Source organism: Giraffa tippelskirchi, chromosome 5 (assembly GCF_054371585.1).
Source record: "Giraffa tippelskirchi isolate mGirTip1 chromosome 5, T2T-mGirTip1v1.2.pri, whole genome shotgun sequence".
NCBI lineage: Eukaryota > Metazoa > Chordata > Mammalia > Artiodactyla > Giraffidae > Giraffa > Giraffa tippelskirchi.
In genome coordinates this window covers 184,810,276-184,821,316 of record NC_137279.1, presented here as the reverse complement: position 1 = coordinate 184,821,316, position 11,041 = coordinate 184,810,276, and the positions used below count along the sequence as shown (strand labels likewise).

Genomic DNA, 11,041 nt, shown 5'->3' with positions numbered 1-11,041 from the left:
AAGCTTTTCCATCATCTTTCACTGCAGGCTCTAAGCCCTCTGCCTCAAAGGCCTTTCCTCCTCATCACCTCTTGATCAACTCCTACACATCAAGACCCAGCTTAAACATCACCTTGTCTGGGACTTCCTCTGGCAGAACTTGACACTCTCCTCTCTGTTACCCGTCTCTTATAGCTCTGCTCAGTGTCACACCCAATCTGTTCATGGGTCTCCTCTCTCCTGTACTTGGTAATAGCTTGGAGGAAGAATGCCGAGGAGGGTAGTTGTGTGTGTCTCCCTTTGCAGAGTGCATGAGCTTCACACATCTTTCATCCCATAAACGTAAACAGAGGCCTAACAAGGTACCTAACAGGCCGCATACTAGGCATCCAGGGTCCAGCACTGCCCCACACGTGTGTAGCACTGGGCCCACGGTGTGGCCTGTGTGTAAGAGCGTGTGCACGTGGGATATGCCATGCTTGCTGTGGACCTGCAGTGTTTGTGGCTCTCGGACACATCGTCCGTTGAATTCAGGCCCATGTGACCTGCTGATAAAGGACATCTTAGAAGCTAACCCAACAGGCTGCACCCAGGCACTAACGAGAAACCCTCCAGGGTATGCCCTGCCTACCCTCCCCACTCCCCAACAGCCACTGCCTGACCCAGGTTTTGTCTTTTTATCCCAAAGACATCATCCATCGCATGAGATTTTCTCTGGTGAGTCTTCTGTCTCGTCCTTTCTCTGCCTCCCTTCATCTCAGGGAGAAGAGGTGAGGAATAGGGAATGTGGGAGGAAGCCATCTGGGGACCCACCACATGCCAGGCGTGTGCAGGCAGTTCACACACGTCAGAGGCAGTGGTAGGAAGGGCCTCCTCTGTGCCGGGCACTGCCTGGCACTGTGCCTCTGTTAGCTGGGCTAATCCTCGTGCCAGCCCTCCAAGGTGGGTGGTGCTACCTTTGCACTGCACAGACAGGGAACTGACGCCCTGCCCTGCCCTGCACTTACTGTCCTCCCAGGGCACACCTCACGGGCACAAGATGTCTCATTGTACACCCGAGAAACAGACCTGGATGTACCAGAGGTGAGATTCAAACCCCGGGTTGGGTTGTGAGATTCCAGATGCAGGGCGGTGGACCCATATGTAGGGGTGTTTGAGCTCCAGGTGTAGGGGAGTGAGACCCAGATACAGATGTCCCCTGCCGTCAGGCACTTCCTTCGTCTGCCTGCCCCATTAGACAGGGAGGTACCTGCTCTGGACAGGACTTGTCCACCCCGAGTCCTTTCTGCTGGAGCTCACCCTCAAGGCCATCCTTATATCCGTGTGTCTCTGGGTCCCCGTCTGTGTGCCTGTCCAGGTGGTGCTAGTGATAAAGAACCCGCCTGCCAACGCAGGAGACACAAGAGACATTGGTTCAATCCCTGGGTCGGGAAGATCCCCTGGAGGAGGAGGGCGTGGCAACCTACTCCAGTGTTCTTGCCTGGAGAGTCCCATGGACAGAAGAGCCTGGCGGGCTGCAGTCCATGGGGTCACAAAGAGTCAGACACGACTGAAGAGATTTAGCCCACACCAAGGTAGGGAGACCCTGCCAACCTCTCCTGATCCTCTCTTTATCTGTGTAACCTAGCTCCAAACACAGCACCTGGCACAGAGCCAAATCTCAGAAATGAGTCATGAATTTAAAAAATGGAGTAGTGGAAAAGCTTATGCGTGTAGTATGGGGTAGGGAGTAGGTCCTCAGGGCCAGGGGTGCAGGGTGAAGGACAGGCAGCCGCACAGGGGTTGGGGAGGGGCTCAGTGTACATATTTTGGGGAGAGGTGGGGCTGTGTATGTAGGGGAGAGGTTGACTTCCTGTGTAATCCCTCATGCGCTCAGTGTCAGGATGCAAAGACTGAACTAGATTCTGGCAACAGTAGGAGCCTGGGCCTAGCGACTGTTCCCCGACATCTGTGCAGTCGTGAGAGGCTGTGCAGCTGGTGCTGGACCTATCAGCTGGTAATTAAGGCCAAGCGGGTGAGTTCCTGAGGAGCTGATCGGTGTTGCGTCTTGCTAACAACAAGCCCCTAAAAATGTCCATTGGTGGGGACTGATTTGTGCATTCAACAGGCAAGTCCCACCTGAAGCAAGCTCAAATAAAATCAACAATTTCAATGCCATCCAATGATAATGTGAAAGCTCAGGACCGTGGAAGCCCCGAGATGAGGCCTTAAGCCACCTGGGGCTGCCCAATCAGGGAAAGCTTCTTGGAAGAGTAGGCCAGGCAAGGAGAAAGGTGAGGGAAAGGCATCCCGGTGGGGGCTATTGATAGGCAAGAGCACGTGGGCTGGAGACAGAATTTGGGACTCAGTTCCACAGGTCACTGAAGCCATGAGAACGAAAGGCACCGAGGAATAACTGGAGAGGGAGGAGAGTCTGGAGCAGCCCATAGAGTCCCAGGAAGTATCAGAAGGAATTTCCGGAGAGGACAGGCCTTGGCTCCTCCCACACAAGACCAGGGATGGGAAGACAAGCCGGGGGTCAGAGTGGACCTGTGGTTGTCCCCAAGAGGATGCCAGGGTTTTAGGCTCAGCTCCCTGAAAGGAGGGCAACCGTAAGTGTCCCGGGCCTCATGAGAGGCAGTCCTGGGAGGCTGGGGCCCAGCCAATGGCAGTTCCCGGCCCAGCTGCTCCTCCTCCTGGCCCGCGGCACACCCAGGCCGCCTGCCGAAATCTGCAGGCTCTGTCCTAGGTTTCCCCAAACACCCTCCCGGGTTCTGACATGAGTGCCGGCTGCCCGCAGAGTTGGAGTGCTGGCGGCCAGGACCTGGTGCCCAGAGAGCCCTGAGGAATAGCCGCTCAGGTAAGGCCAAAGGCCATCTGTGTCCAGAGGTGCCCTCGGCACACCCAGCTGGGGGAAGACTTTGCTGACTGCGAGTCGGGGGAGTGGCCGGGGCACAGGGCCATCCTGACGGTGGAGAAGGGAAGGGCCGCTCCCGCCTCTGCTCTGGATTTCCCCCTTTCTCCTCAGCTGTGAACCGAGGCAGGAGCCGGGGGCTGAGTGGGAGAGGGGTTCACAGAGGGGCCAGGAGCTGAGCAGGTGGGGCATCCGTGCCTGGGCCTGCGAAACCCCGCCCCCGCTCTGGGTTTTGCTGGGCAGGGAGCCCCTGGGCTGGAGCCTCCTCAGATGCTCCCTGAGAAGCTGCCAGGGGTTCCACCCACCTCAGGCAGGATGGAGCAGAGACCAGCGGGTGATTCAGAGCAGGGGCCCCACATTCAAGTTGTCGGTGGTATTGACAGGACAGCAGAGAGACAGGGTAGGGGGCAGAGTCACCCCAGCCTCCCTCCCTGGGGATCTGTGGGGCTGGGGCAGGGAGTGGGCACAGTAGGCAGCTTCCCAAAACCTGAGGAAAGGGGCCCAGACCCAGAGTGTGGGCCATGAAGCTAGCCTGCCTGGGTTCAAATCCCAGCTCTGTTGCTTACCATCTGTGTCACTGTGGGCAAATGAACTAACCTTTTTGTGCTCCACTTTCCGCATCTGTAAACGGGTAATAAAACCTATACCCTTTTGTACTGCTGCTATGTTGATTCATGCCAAACGCTCAGATACTATGGGGTGGGGTGGGGGGCGGAGAGGAGGACAGCATGGTGACCTCCGACCCGGAGCAGACTTGGAAATAGCAGCAGGAATCCCTTAGAGCAGGAGGCTGTGCAGACAGGCTCCCTGAGGTTCTGGGGAGCCCTGGAGGGTAAGACCATGCTGCATGGGTCAGCGGACCTCCCCCCAGGAACCAGACAGAGCGATTCCAAGAGCATACACGGGCACCCCTCACTCTGAACCATAGTCATGTTGCCTAATTGGGGGTAAATCAGATTCCTGTGTGTTCACAAACTCGCCAGTAGAACTGACCAGAGTGGCATTTCCCATTTTGGTGTCTTGACAAGGCTGTCCCACAAGATGACAAAAAGAAAAGGTTCTGTGATCAGAAGAGTTGGTGCAGTGCTACCTATTCTGTCCCCCTTATTCATAATGTGAACGTATTCACAGGGTCAAGCAAAGGGACCTGTTTAACTTTGCACTGAGCATAGTGCTTGCCTACCTTTCTTAAACATGAAATCCTTTTCTCTCTTTGCTTCTGTTGCCAGGCCATTGAGCAGGGTTCCATGGAATGCCAGTTTGGGAAGCACAACAACACGAGGCTCCTCTTTGAAGCCTAACATACAAAGAGAATCAATGCTCCCTCCCTTTTGTTTCAGCTGGTTTGCCATTGGCCCTGCTTCAGATGAGGTACACATGAGCAGGACAACTGTCTGGATATTTCTAATGTTAGACCAGATGGGAGTTTGGGGACAAGGTCCCAACCTTCTCTTTAGCCCCATCTCCCAACCCAAATAAAAGGCCCAGAACAGGTTCCCCTTGGGAAGAGGCTGTCTAAGGGGAGAGAGCCATGCTCAGAAGGAAAAAAAGTCATTCCAAAATCTGGACCACTGAGGAGGGGGAAGGGTCAGGGTTAGGAAAGAGAGGGAAGGTGGCATTGCTGCTGCTGCTAAGTCGCTTCAGTCGTGTTCGACTCTGTGTGACCCCATAGACGGCAGCCCACCAGGCTCCCCCATCCCTGGAATTCTCCAGGCAAGAACACTGGAGTGGGTTGCCATTTCCTTCTCCAATGCATGAAAGTGAAAGGTGAAAGTGAAGTTGCTTAGTCGTGTCCGACTCTTAGCGACCTCATGGACTGCAGCCTACCAGGCTCCTCTGTTCATGGGATTTTCCAGGCAACAGTATTGGAGTGGGGTGCCATTGCCTTCTCCGAAGGTGGCATTGGCCACCCCCTTAAGCCCTGGGAGGAGCAGGTGGCTTCACTCACTTTTATGGGGGAGAGTTGGTTCTGGGCTGAATTACCTGTGCTCCAGGCCCACCTCTGCACCTGATCAGGTGTGACCCTGCATAACCCCTCTGAACCTGTTCCCCCATCTGTAAAGGGGAGGAGGATAGAGTCCAGCTCTGCCATGGCTGTGAGGATCAAAGCTGATGATCCGGTTCTATAAAGCACGAAGAGGGAGTGCTCTCTAAACGTAGGAAATGACCAGCATCCTCTCTCCACAGTAGCCGCCGACGCCAGGGGCCACCATGAACTGGGGGATCTTTGAGGGGCTCCTGAGCGGGGCCAACAAGTACTCCACAGCCTTCGGGCGCATCTGGCTGTCCCTGGTCTTCATCTTCCGCTTGCTGGTGTACCTGGTGACGGCCGAGCGAGTGTGGAGCGACGACCACAAGGACTTCGACTGCGACACTCGTCAGCCAGGTTGCTCCAACGTCTGCTACGACGAGTTTTTCCCCGTGTCCCACGTGCGCCTCTGGGCCCTGCAGCTCATCCTGGTCACGTGCCCCTCGCTGCTCGTGGTCATGCACGTGGCCTACCGCCAGGCCCGGGAGAAGAAGCACCAAGAGGCAGTCGGGAAGGACGGTGGGCGTCTCTACCTGGACCCCGGCAAGAAGCGGGGAGGGCTCTGGTGGACATACGTCTGCAGCCTGGTGTTCAAGGCCGGCGTGGATGCCACCTTCCTCTACGTGTTCCACTCCATCTACCCCAAATACACCCTCCCCCGCGTGGTCAAGTGCCACGCGGCCCCGTGTCCCAACGTGGTGGACTGCTTTATCTCCAAGCCCGAGGAAAAGAACATCTTCACTCTCTTCATGGTGATCACGGCCCTCATCTGCATCGTCCTCAACCTGGTGGAGCTGGCCTACCTGGTGAGCAAGAGATGCCGGGAGTGCCTGGCGGCCAGGAAAGCCTGGTCTGAGAGCCTGAACCACCACCTGGACTGGGTCACCTCTTCTTCCAAACAGGGTGACCTCCTCTCAGGCGACCTCATCTTTCTGGGCTCAGATGTTCCCCCTCCTCTCTTACCAGACCACCCTCAAGACCACGTGAAGAAAACCATGCTGTGAAGGGCTGTCTGATCAGGCCTGGGTTGGAAGGGCCCGGGAGCCAAGGTGCAGCCTTGGGGGTGGGGGTGCTGAGCTGAGAGTAGGGGCAGCCAAGAGGGAGAGTCAGGTGGCCTGGGTTCAAATCCTTTCTCCCCAAGCTCCTGCCACCTGCACCAGCTGTGTGGCCTTGGGCAAAGTTACCACCCAGAGCTGAACCTCGGTTTCCTTTTGTATACAGTGGAGATGATGAGCCGTGCTGCGCAAGGCCCTCGCCGTGAGGAGGGGATTAATAAGAGAATGTACGTGCACGTGCCTCCAAAATGTGGGGTCCACAGTCAGGGCTTAATAAAATTCAATTCATTCACTGATTCAAGGTGACCTTTCCTCCTTCAACCTCGGCAAGCCTTACTGACACCTTTCGTCAACTTCTCGGCCCCTGCACGGGGCTACACTTGATCTGGCCAGGTAAGAGGACCCCCAGCACCCCTGGGGGCTCATGCTCCTTGCTCTGGGTCAAGTCTAGCCTTTATCCAAGTTGCAGTTTTAGGCCCATGGGTTGTCTGCAAAGAGAACGAAGCTTAGTGAATAAGCAGTCGTGTGTCTCAGGGGAAAGTTCGTGGACTTCTGGTCATAGCACTTGACTTTGAACCCAAGTTCCACTGGGACTCTGGGAGAGCAACTGCAGCTCCTCTCCAGAGTGGGTTACTAATATTGAGCCGGGGGGACAGCTGTGAGGCGGGATGAGCTCACAGCTGCGGAAGAGGTTAGCCTGCTGTAAAAGGCCACATAAATGTTAATCATTGGTATTAGGAAGTGCTCTATAAATGCTTGTGGGAAATGAGACAGAGGAGCCCCTCCCTGGCTGCACAGTAACCTTCCGTCTCCCAGGCCCCCAGAGGCCCAGGCCCGTGGAGGGTGAACCGGGAGGCCGTGCCTGGCCCCTTGCCAGCTGGAGAATTTCATGCTGCAACCTGCGTTCCTTGTCTCCACCTGGGCAGCGGTGCCTCATCGAGAGGAACCAAGGGTGGGTGGATGGGTAGGCCCTCCCACCCCCACATGTCTCACCAGCACTCAGATACGTCCTGCCAGAAGCAGGGAGCAGGAAGAGGGGCAGTGCAATCCTAGGCTGAATCAAGGTTGCCCCTTTTCATAGATGCAAGCTGCTGAGAGCCTCACAACCAGGCTTCCAGAGAAAAGGGTAGGACAGAGGCCTAGGGACAAGAGGATGGGGACATTAAGGCAACGGCATGGGAGGTGGGGGCAGGAAAAATGCCATTTGGTGCCGACCTGGGCCCAGGCATGAACATACCAGGCTCCGGCGCCTGCTCTGGTAGTTTCACCCATATACCTGTCTGCATGGCGAGCCAGACCCAGCCATGCCCACTGAGCTGCAGAGAAGGCGTGGGCCAGCGGAGAAGAGCCACAGGTGTTTGCTCTGAACGTGTGCCCGGGAAGTCCGCCCACCTGCCTGCCCACCCGGTCACTCCCATTTGGCTCACTAGTTCAGAAAGCCCCACCCAGCAGGGGAGTGAGGAACAAAAGCTGCCTCCAGGAGGTCCCCAGGCAGACGGGCAGACACGCCAGCCCAGGGACAGGAGAGTGGCTGCTAGAACCAAGCAAGGTGAGGACCAAATCGAGCAGGAGACTGAGCTGGGAGGCAGAGACCAGGTGGGCTGAGGATCCCAGGGGACCGAGGGCTGTGGGTTGGGTTTTGGGAGACATAGGGGGAGACAGGATCTCTGGAGAAACTCCAGGGAAGCCCGAAGGAAGGGGAAGGACTGTCCTGCCAGATCAGAGGGAAGACAGGAGACTAGAGACGAGATAAAGTAAGAGCGGGATGAGGAAGTAGTGGGGTTTCAATTGTCTATTGTGTGTTCACTGGTCCAGGCTCGGTACTGAGTCCTGGGGAGTCAGAGATGAATGAGATATAGAGGCTGCCCTCCAGAAGCTGACAGTCTGGCATGGAAAACAGGTAAATAGACCATTTAAGTACCCGTGAGGCACTCTGCCAGGAAAGATGGAGGAGGGTGCTCAGAAAATGTCCCAAAGGCACAAGGTCTGAAGATGGCTGATACCTGAGTCAGGGACAGGGGAGGGGCCAGAGGCAGAGGTAGGACAAGATGGCACTCCAGGTAAGGGGTGTGGAGGATGGAGCACGCAGGACACGGCCTGAATGGCACAATGGCCCAAGTGGGCAGCACACGGCCAGCAAGCAGACAGAGAAGGAAGGTGTCCCTGAACGCAAAGGCAGACGGTGGGGGGAGGACCATGCCAGAATCTTGCCTCTGTCCCTTCCCCAGTCCCTCCCAAAGGCTGGACTGGCTAGAATTCCAGAGAACCCACTGGGGTCAGGACAGTCAGCCCTCAGGCCCAGCGCCGAAACAGGAGGTGGCAGGATGATACCAAGCCGCCCTGATTCCAAAGAGCCTGTTTGATTTGGAAGAGAATGTCAGGTGGGGGATGTCCTAGAGCCAGAGAGAAGATGAGGGTAGATATTATCTGAGGTCTGCACAGGGCCTGGCTCAGGCCGGTGCTCAGTTGGAAGAAGTTGAAGAATAAAGATACATGTTCCTCAGACTTCCCTGGTGGTCCAGAGGTTAAGACTCCAGGCTTCCACTGCAGGGGGCATGGGTTCAATCCCTGATTGGAGAAGTTCTGCATGCTATGTGGTGTGGCAAAAAAAAACCAGATATCCCTCCCCTTCTGCCCGGTCCAGCCCGGCAGCTGACCAGACAATGGATCATCCAACCCACAATTTTTTTACTGTTTCTTTAGAAGTTGTGTGACCCGCAGAGCTGAAGGTTGGAGTCAGTGAGGTTGGTAGGCACATCAATACAGGATGATTACCCTTCACGTGTACCCATTACTTTATAGAATAAAATATGTCCTGATTTTGGAACTGGAAGATGGAAGCTCAAGACCAGCTCTGCCACTTCCAGCCATGCGCCTTGGGCGGGTGCCTCTCCGGGCTTTAGCTCCCTCCCTCTGAATCTAGGACGATGGCAATCCCTACCCCACCAAGTCATAGACAGTGTGGACGTGATGACACAGTTGTGAAACCATGTGCCCATCACACCCTTAATGAAGGTGCCCATTTCCAGGTTCTTCCAGCCCTGTGACGCCGGGGGCCTAGATCGTCCACTCAGGGAAGCCAGGCCACGGTCAGCATGAACTGGGCGTTCCTGCGGGATGTCCTGAGCGGGGTCAACAAGTACTCCACGGCGCTGGGCCGCATCTGGCTGTCCGTGGTCTTCATCTTCCGCGTGCTGGTCTACGTGGTGGCGGTGGAGGAGGTGTGGGACGACGAGCAGAAGGACTTTGTCTGCAACACCAAGCAGCCGGGCTGCCCCAACGTCTGCTACGACCAGTTCTTCCCCGTGTCCCACGTGCGCCTCTGGGCCCTGCAGCTCATCCTGGTCACGTGCCCCTCGCTGCTCGTGGTCATGCACGTGGCCTACCGCCAGGAGCGCGAGCGGAAGCACCGCCGGAAGCACGGGCCCCACGCCCCGTCCCTGTACGACAACCCGGACAAGAAGCGGGGCGGGCTCTGGTGGACCTACCTGCTGAGCCTCCTCTTCAAGGCGGCCGTCGACGTGGGCTTCCTCTACGTCTTCCATCGCCTCTACAAGGACTACGACATGCCACGGGTGGTGGCCTGCTCCGAGTCGCCCTGCCCCCACACCGTGGACTGCTACATCTCCCGGCCCACCGAGAAGAAGATCTTCACCTACTTCATGGTGGCCACGGCCGTGCTCTGCATCCTGCTCAACCTCGGTGAGGTCTCCTACCTGGTGGGCAAGAGGTGCCTGGAGATCCTGGGCCCCAGACACCGGAGGTCTCGGCATCGGGCTCACCTGCCGGAGGCGTGTCCACCATATGCCCTCTGCCCGGGGGAGCACCCCCAAGATGGGAACTCTGCCCTAATGAAGGCTGAAATGACCACGGTTGATGCAGATGGGTATCCATAACCCGTGAGGTCGGCAGCTGAGACCACCAGAGCCTCTGCCTGCTCCGGAAGGCCACCACAGGACAGGTGATCAGGCAAGTGTGGAGCTCCAGAAGCCCACCCAGGGGCCAATGCTAGGAAGCAGTTTGGTCTCTGGGTCCTGAGCCCCGGGGGAGGCAGGTTGATAGCTGATGGGGATTTTTGTATATGGCGATAGGGTATGTCAAGTCCTTAATAAATATGATTTTCTCAGTCCTTTGCAGATCGGGGGCAGGGAGGGAAGGGAAGGAAAGTGGGGGGTGGGGGGTCACGATGGACCTTGGAGAGGTGGCGAAGACCACTCAGTGGGCATCTGAGTCCTGGAACCTCAGATCCAGGTTTACCCATCACACACACACACACACACACACACACACACACTCCCACCACACACCCCACAGAGTATGCCGCAACGAGGTGGTAGGAAGCCCAGAGGTTGATCCAGTGGCCTCTGGACTCTGTAATCAGCTGGTCAAAGCAGGAGGGGAGAGATCCTAGGAGAGCCTGTGCCAGTATGAGTTGCTGCCCCTCAGCTGAGTGCACATGGCTCCCCCATCCCGGCCTCCCTAACGCTGCCCAGCACAGTACCCAGGGATGAGTCCTTCGGAGGGTGAGGGGAAGGCCTGGTGTGGGTGGGATGGCGCTGAGAGGGAGTCCTGGATGGGGTGTCTGCCTGCATGTTTAAGAGGCCCATCCCCACGGGCCAGGGCCCATGGAGCACCTCCAAGCTGACAGATTCCTCATGGATCCTTAAGGCTGAGGGACTTTCCTTCTCTTTGCTGAATACACAATCCTTCCACCCTACACACACCACTCAGACCTCGACAGCTCCTGAAACCAGCTGGACTAGCTCGAGTCCCAGCACCCACACCAGTCTGACTCATGGGACAACCCTCTGGAGACCCCCAGGCCCCTCCCATTCAGCAACCCCTAAGCTGACCATGTCTTCTTTCCCCAAACCTGCTCTCCTCAAGCATCACCGCCCACCCACCTCCCAAAACCCCACCATGAACAACACTGCCACCCACCCAGTTGTCCGAGCCAGGAACTGGTCAGGCATCCTCCGACCCCCGACCCCCCGCTCCCGCCTCCCAGCCCCTCACTGCCCACATCTCAGTGCGGCACCAAATCCCACTAATTTCAGCCCCTAAAAGTTTCCCAAGTCTGCCTCT

At 56.9% G+C, this 11,041-nt stretch overlaps 2 protein-coding genes across 3 annotated transcripts; both read left to right on the top strand.

Annotated features, from left to right (window-relative positions):
• The first annotated feature begins 2,461 nt into the window (after nucleotides 1-2,461).
• GJB5 (gap junction protein beta 5) lies at nucleotides 2,462-6,253 on the top strand. Of its 2 annotated transcripts, XM_081487234.1 has the most exons (3): nucleotides 2,464-2,818; nucleotides 4,102-4,243; nucleotides 5,060-6,253. In XM_081487234.1, the coding sequence occupies exon 3, from the start codon at nucleotides 5,084-5,086 to the stop codon at nucleotides 5,903-5,905; it is 822 nt and encodes a 273-aa protein (XP_081343360.1). In that variant the 5' UTR covers nucleotides 2,464-2,818; nucleotides 4,102-4,243; nucleotides 5,060-5,083; the 3' UTR covers nucleotides 5,906-6,253. The 2 variants fall into 2 exon arrangements, with proteins under 2 accessions (XP_081343359.1, XP_081343360.1); XM_081487233.1 differs by lacking the exon at nucleotides 4,102-4,243 and having other exon boundaries at nucleotides 2,462-2,818; nucleotides 5,060-6,247.
• An 858-nt stretch (nucleotides 6,254-7,111) lies between these two features.
• Nucleotides 7,112-9,852, top strand: GJB4 (gap junction protein beta 4). Its single transcript, XM_081487236.1, has one exon. It carries the CDS (start codon nucleotides 9,052-9,054, stop codon nucleotides 9,850-9,852), a length of 801 nt encoding a protein of 266 aa, XP_081343362.1. The 5' UTR covers nucleotides 7,112-9,051.
• Nucleotides 9,853-11,041: the final 1,189 nt, after the last annotated feature.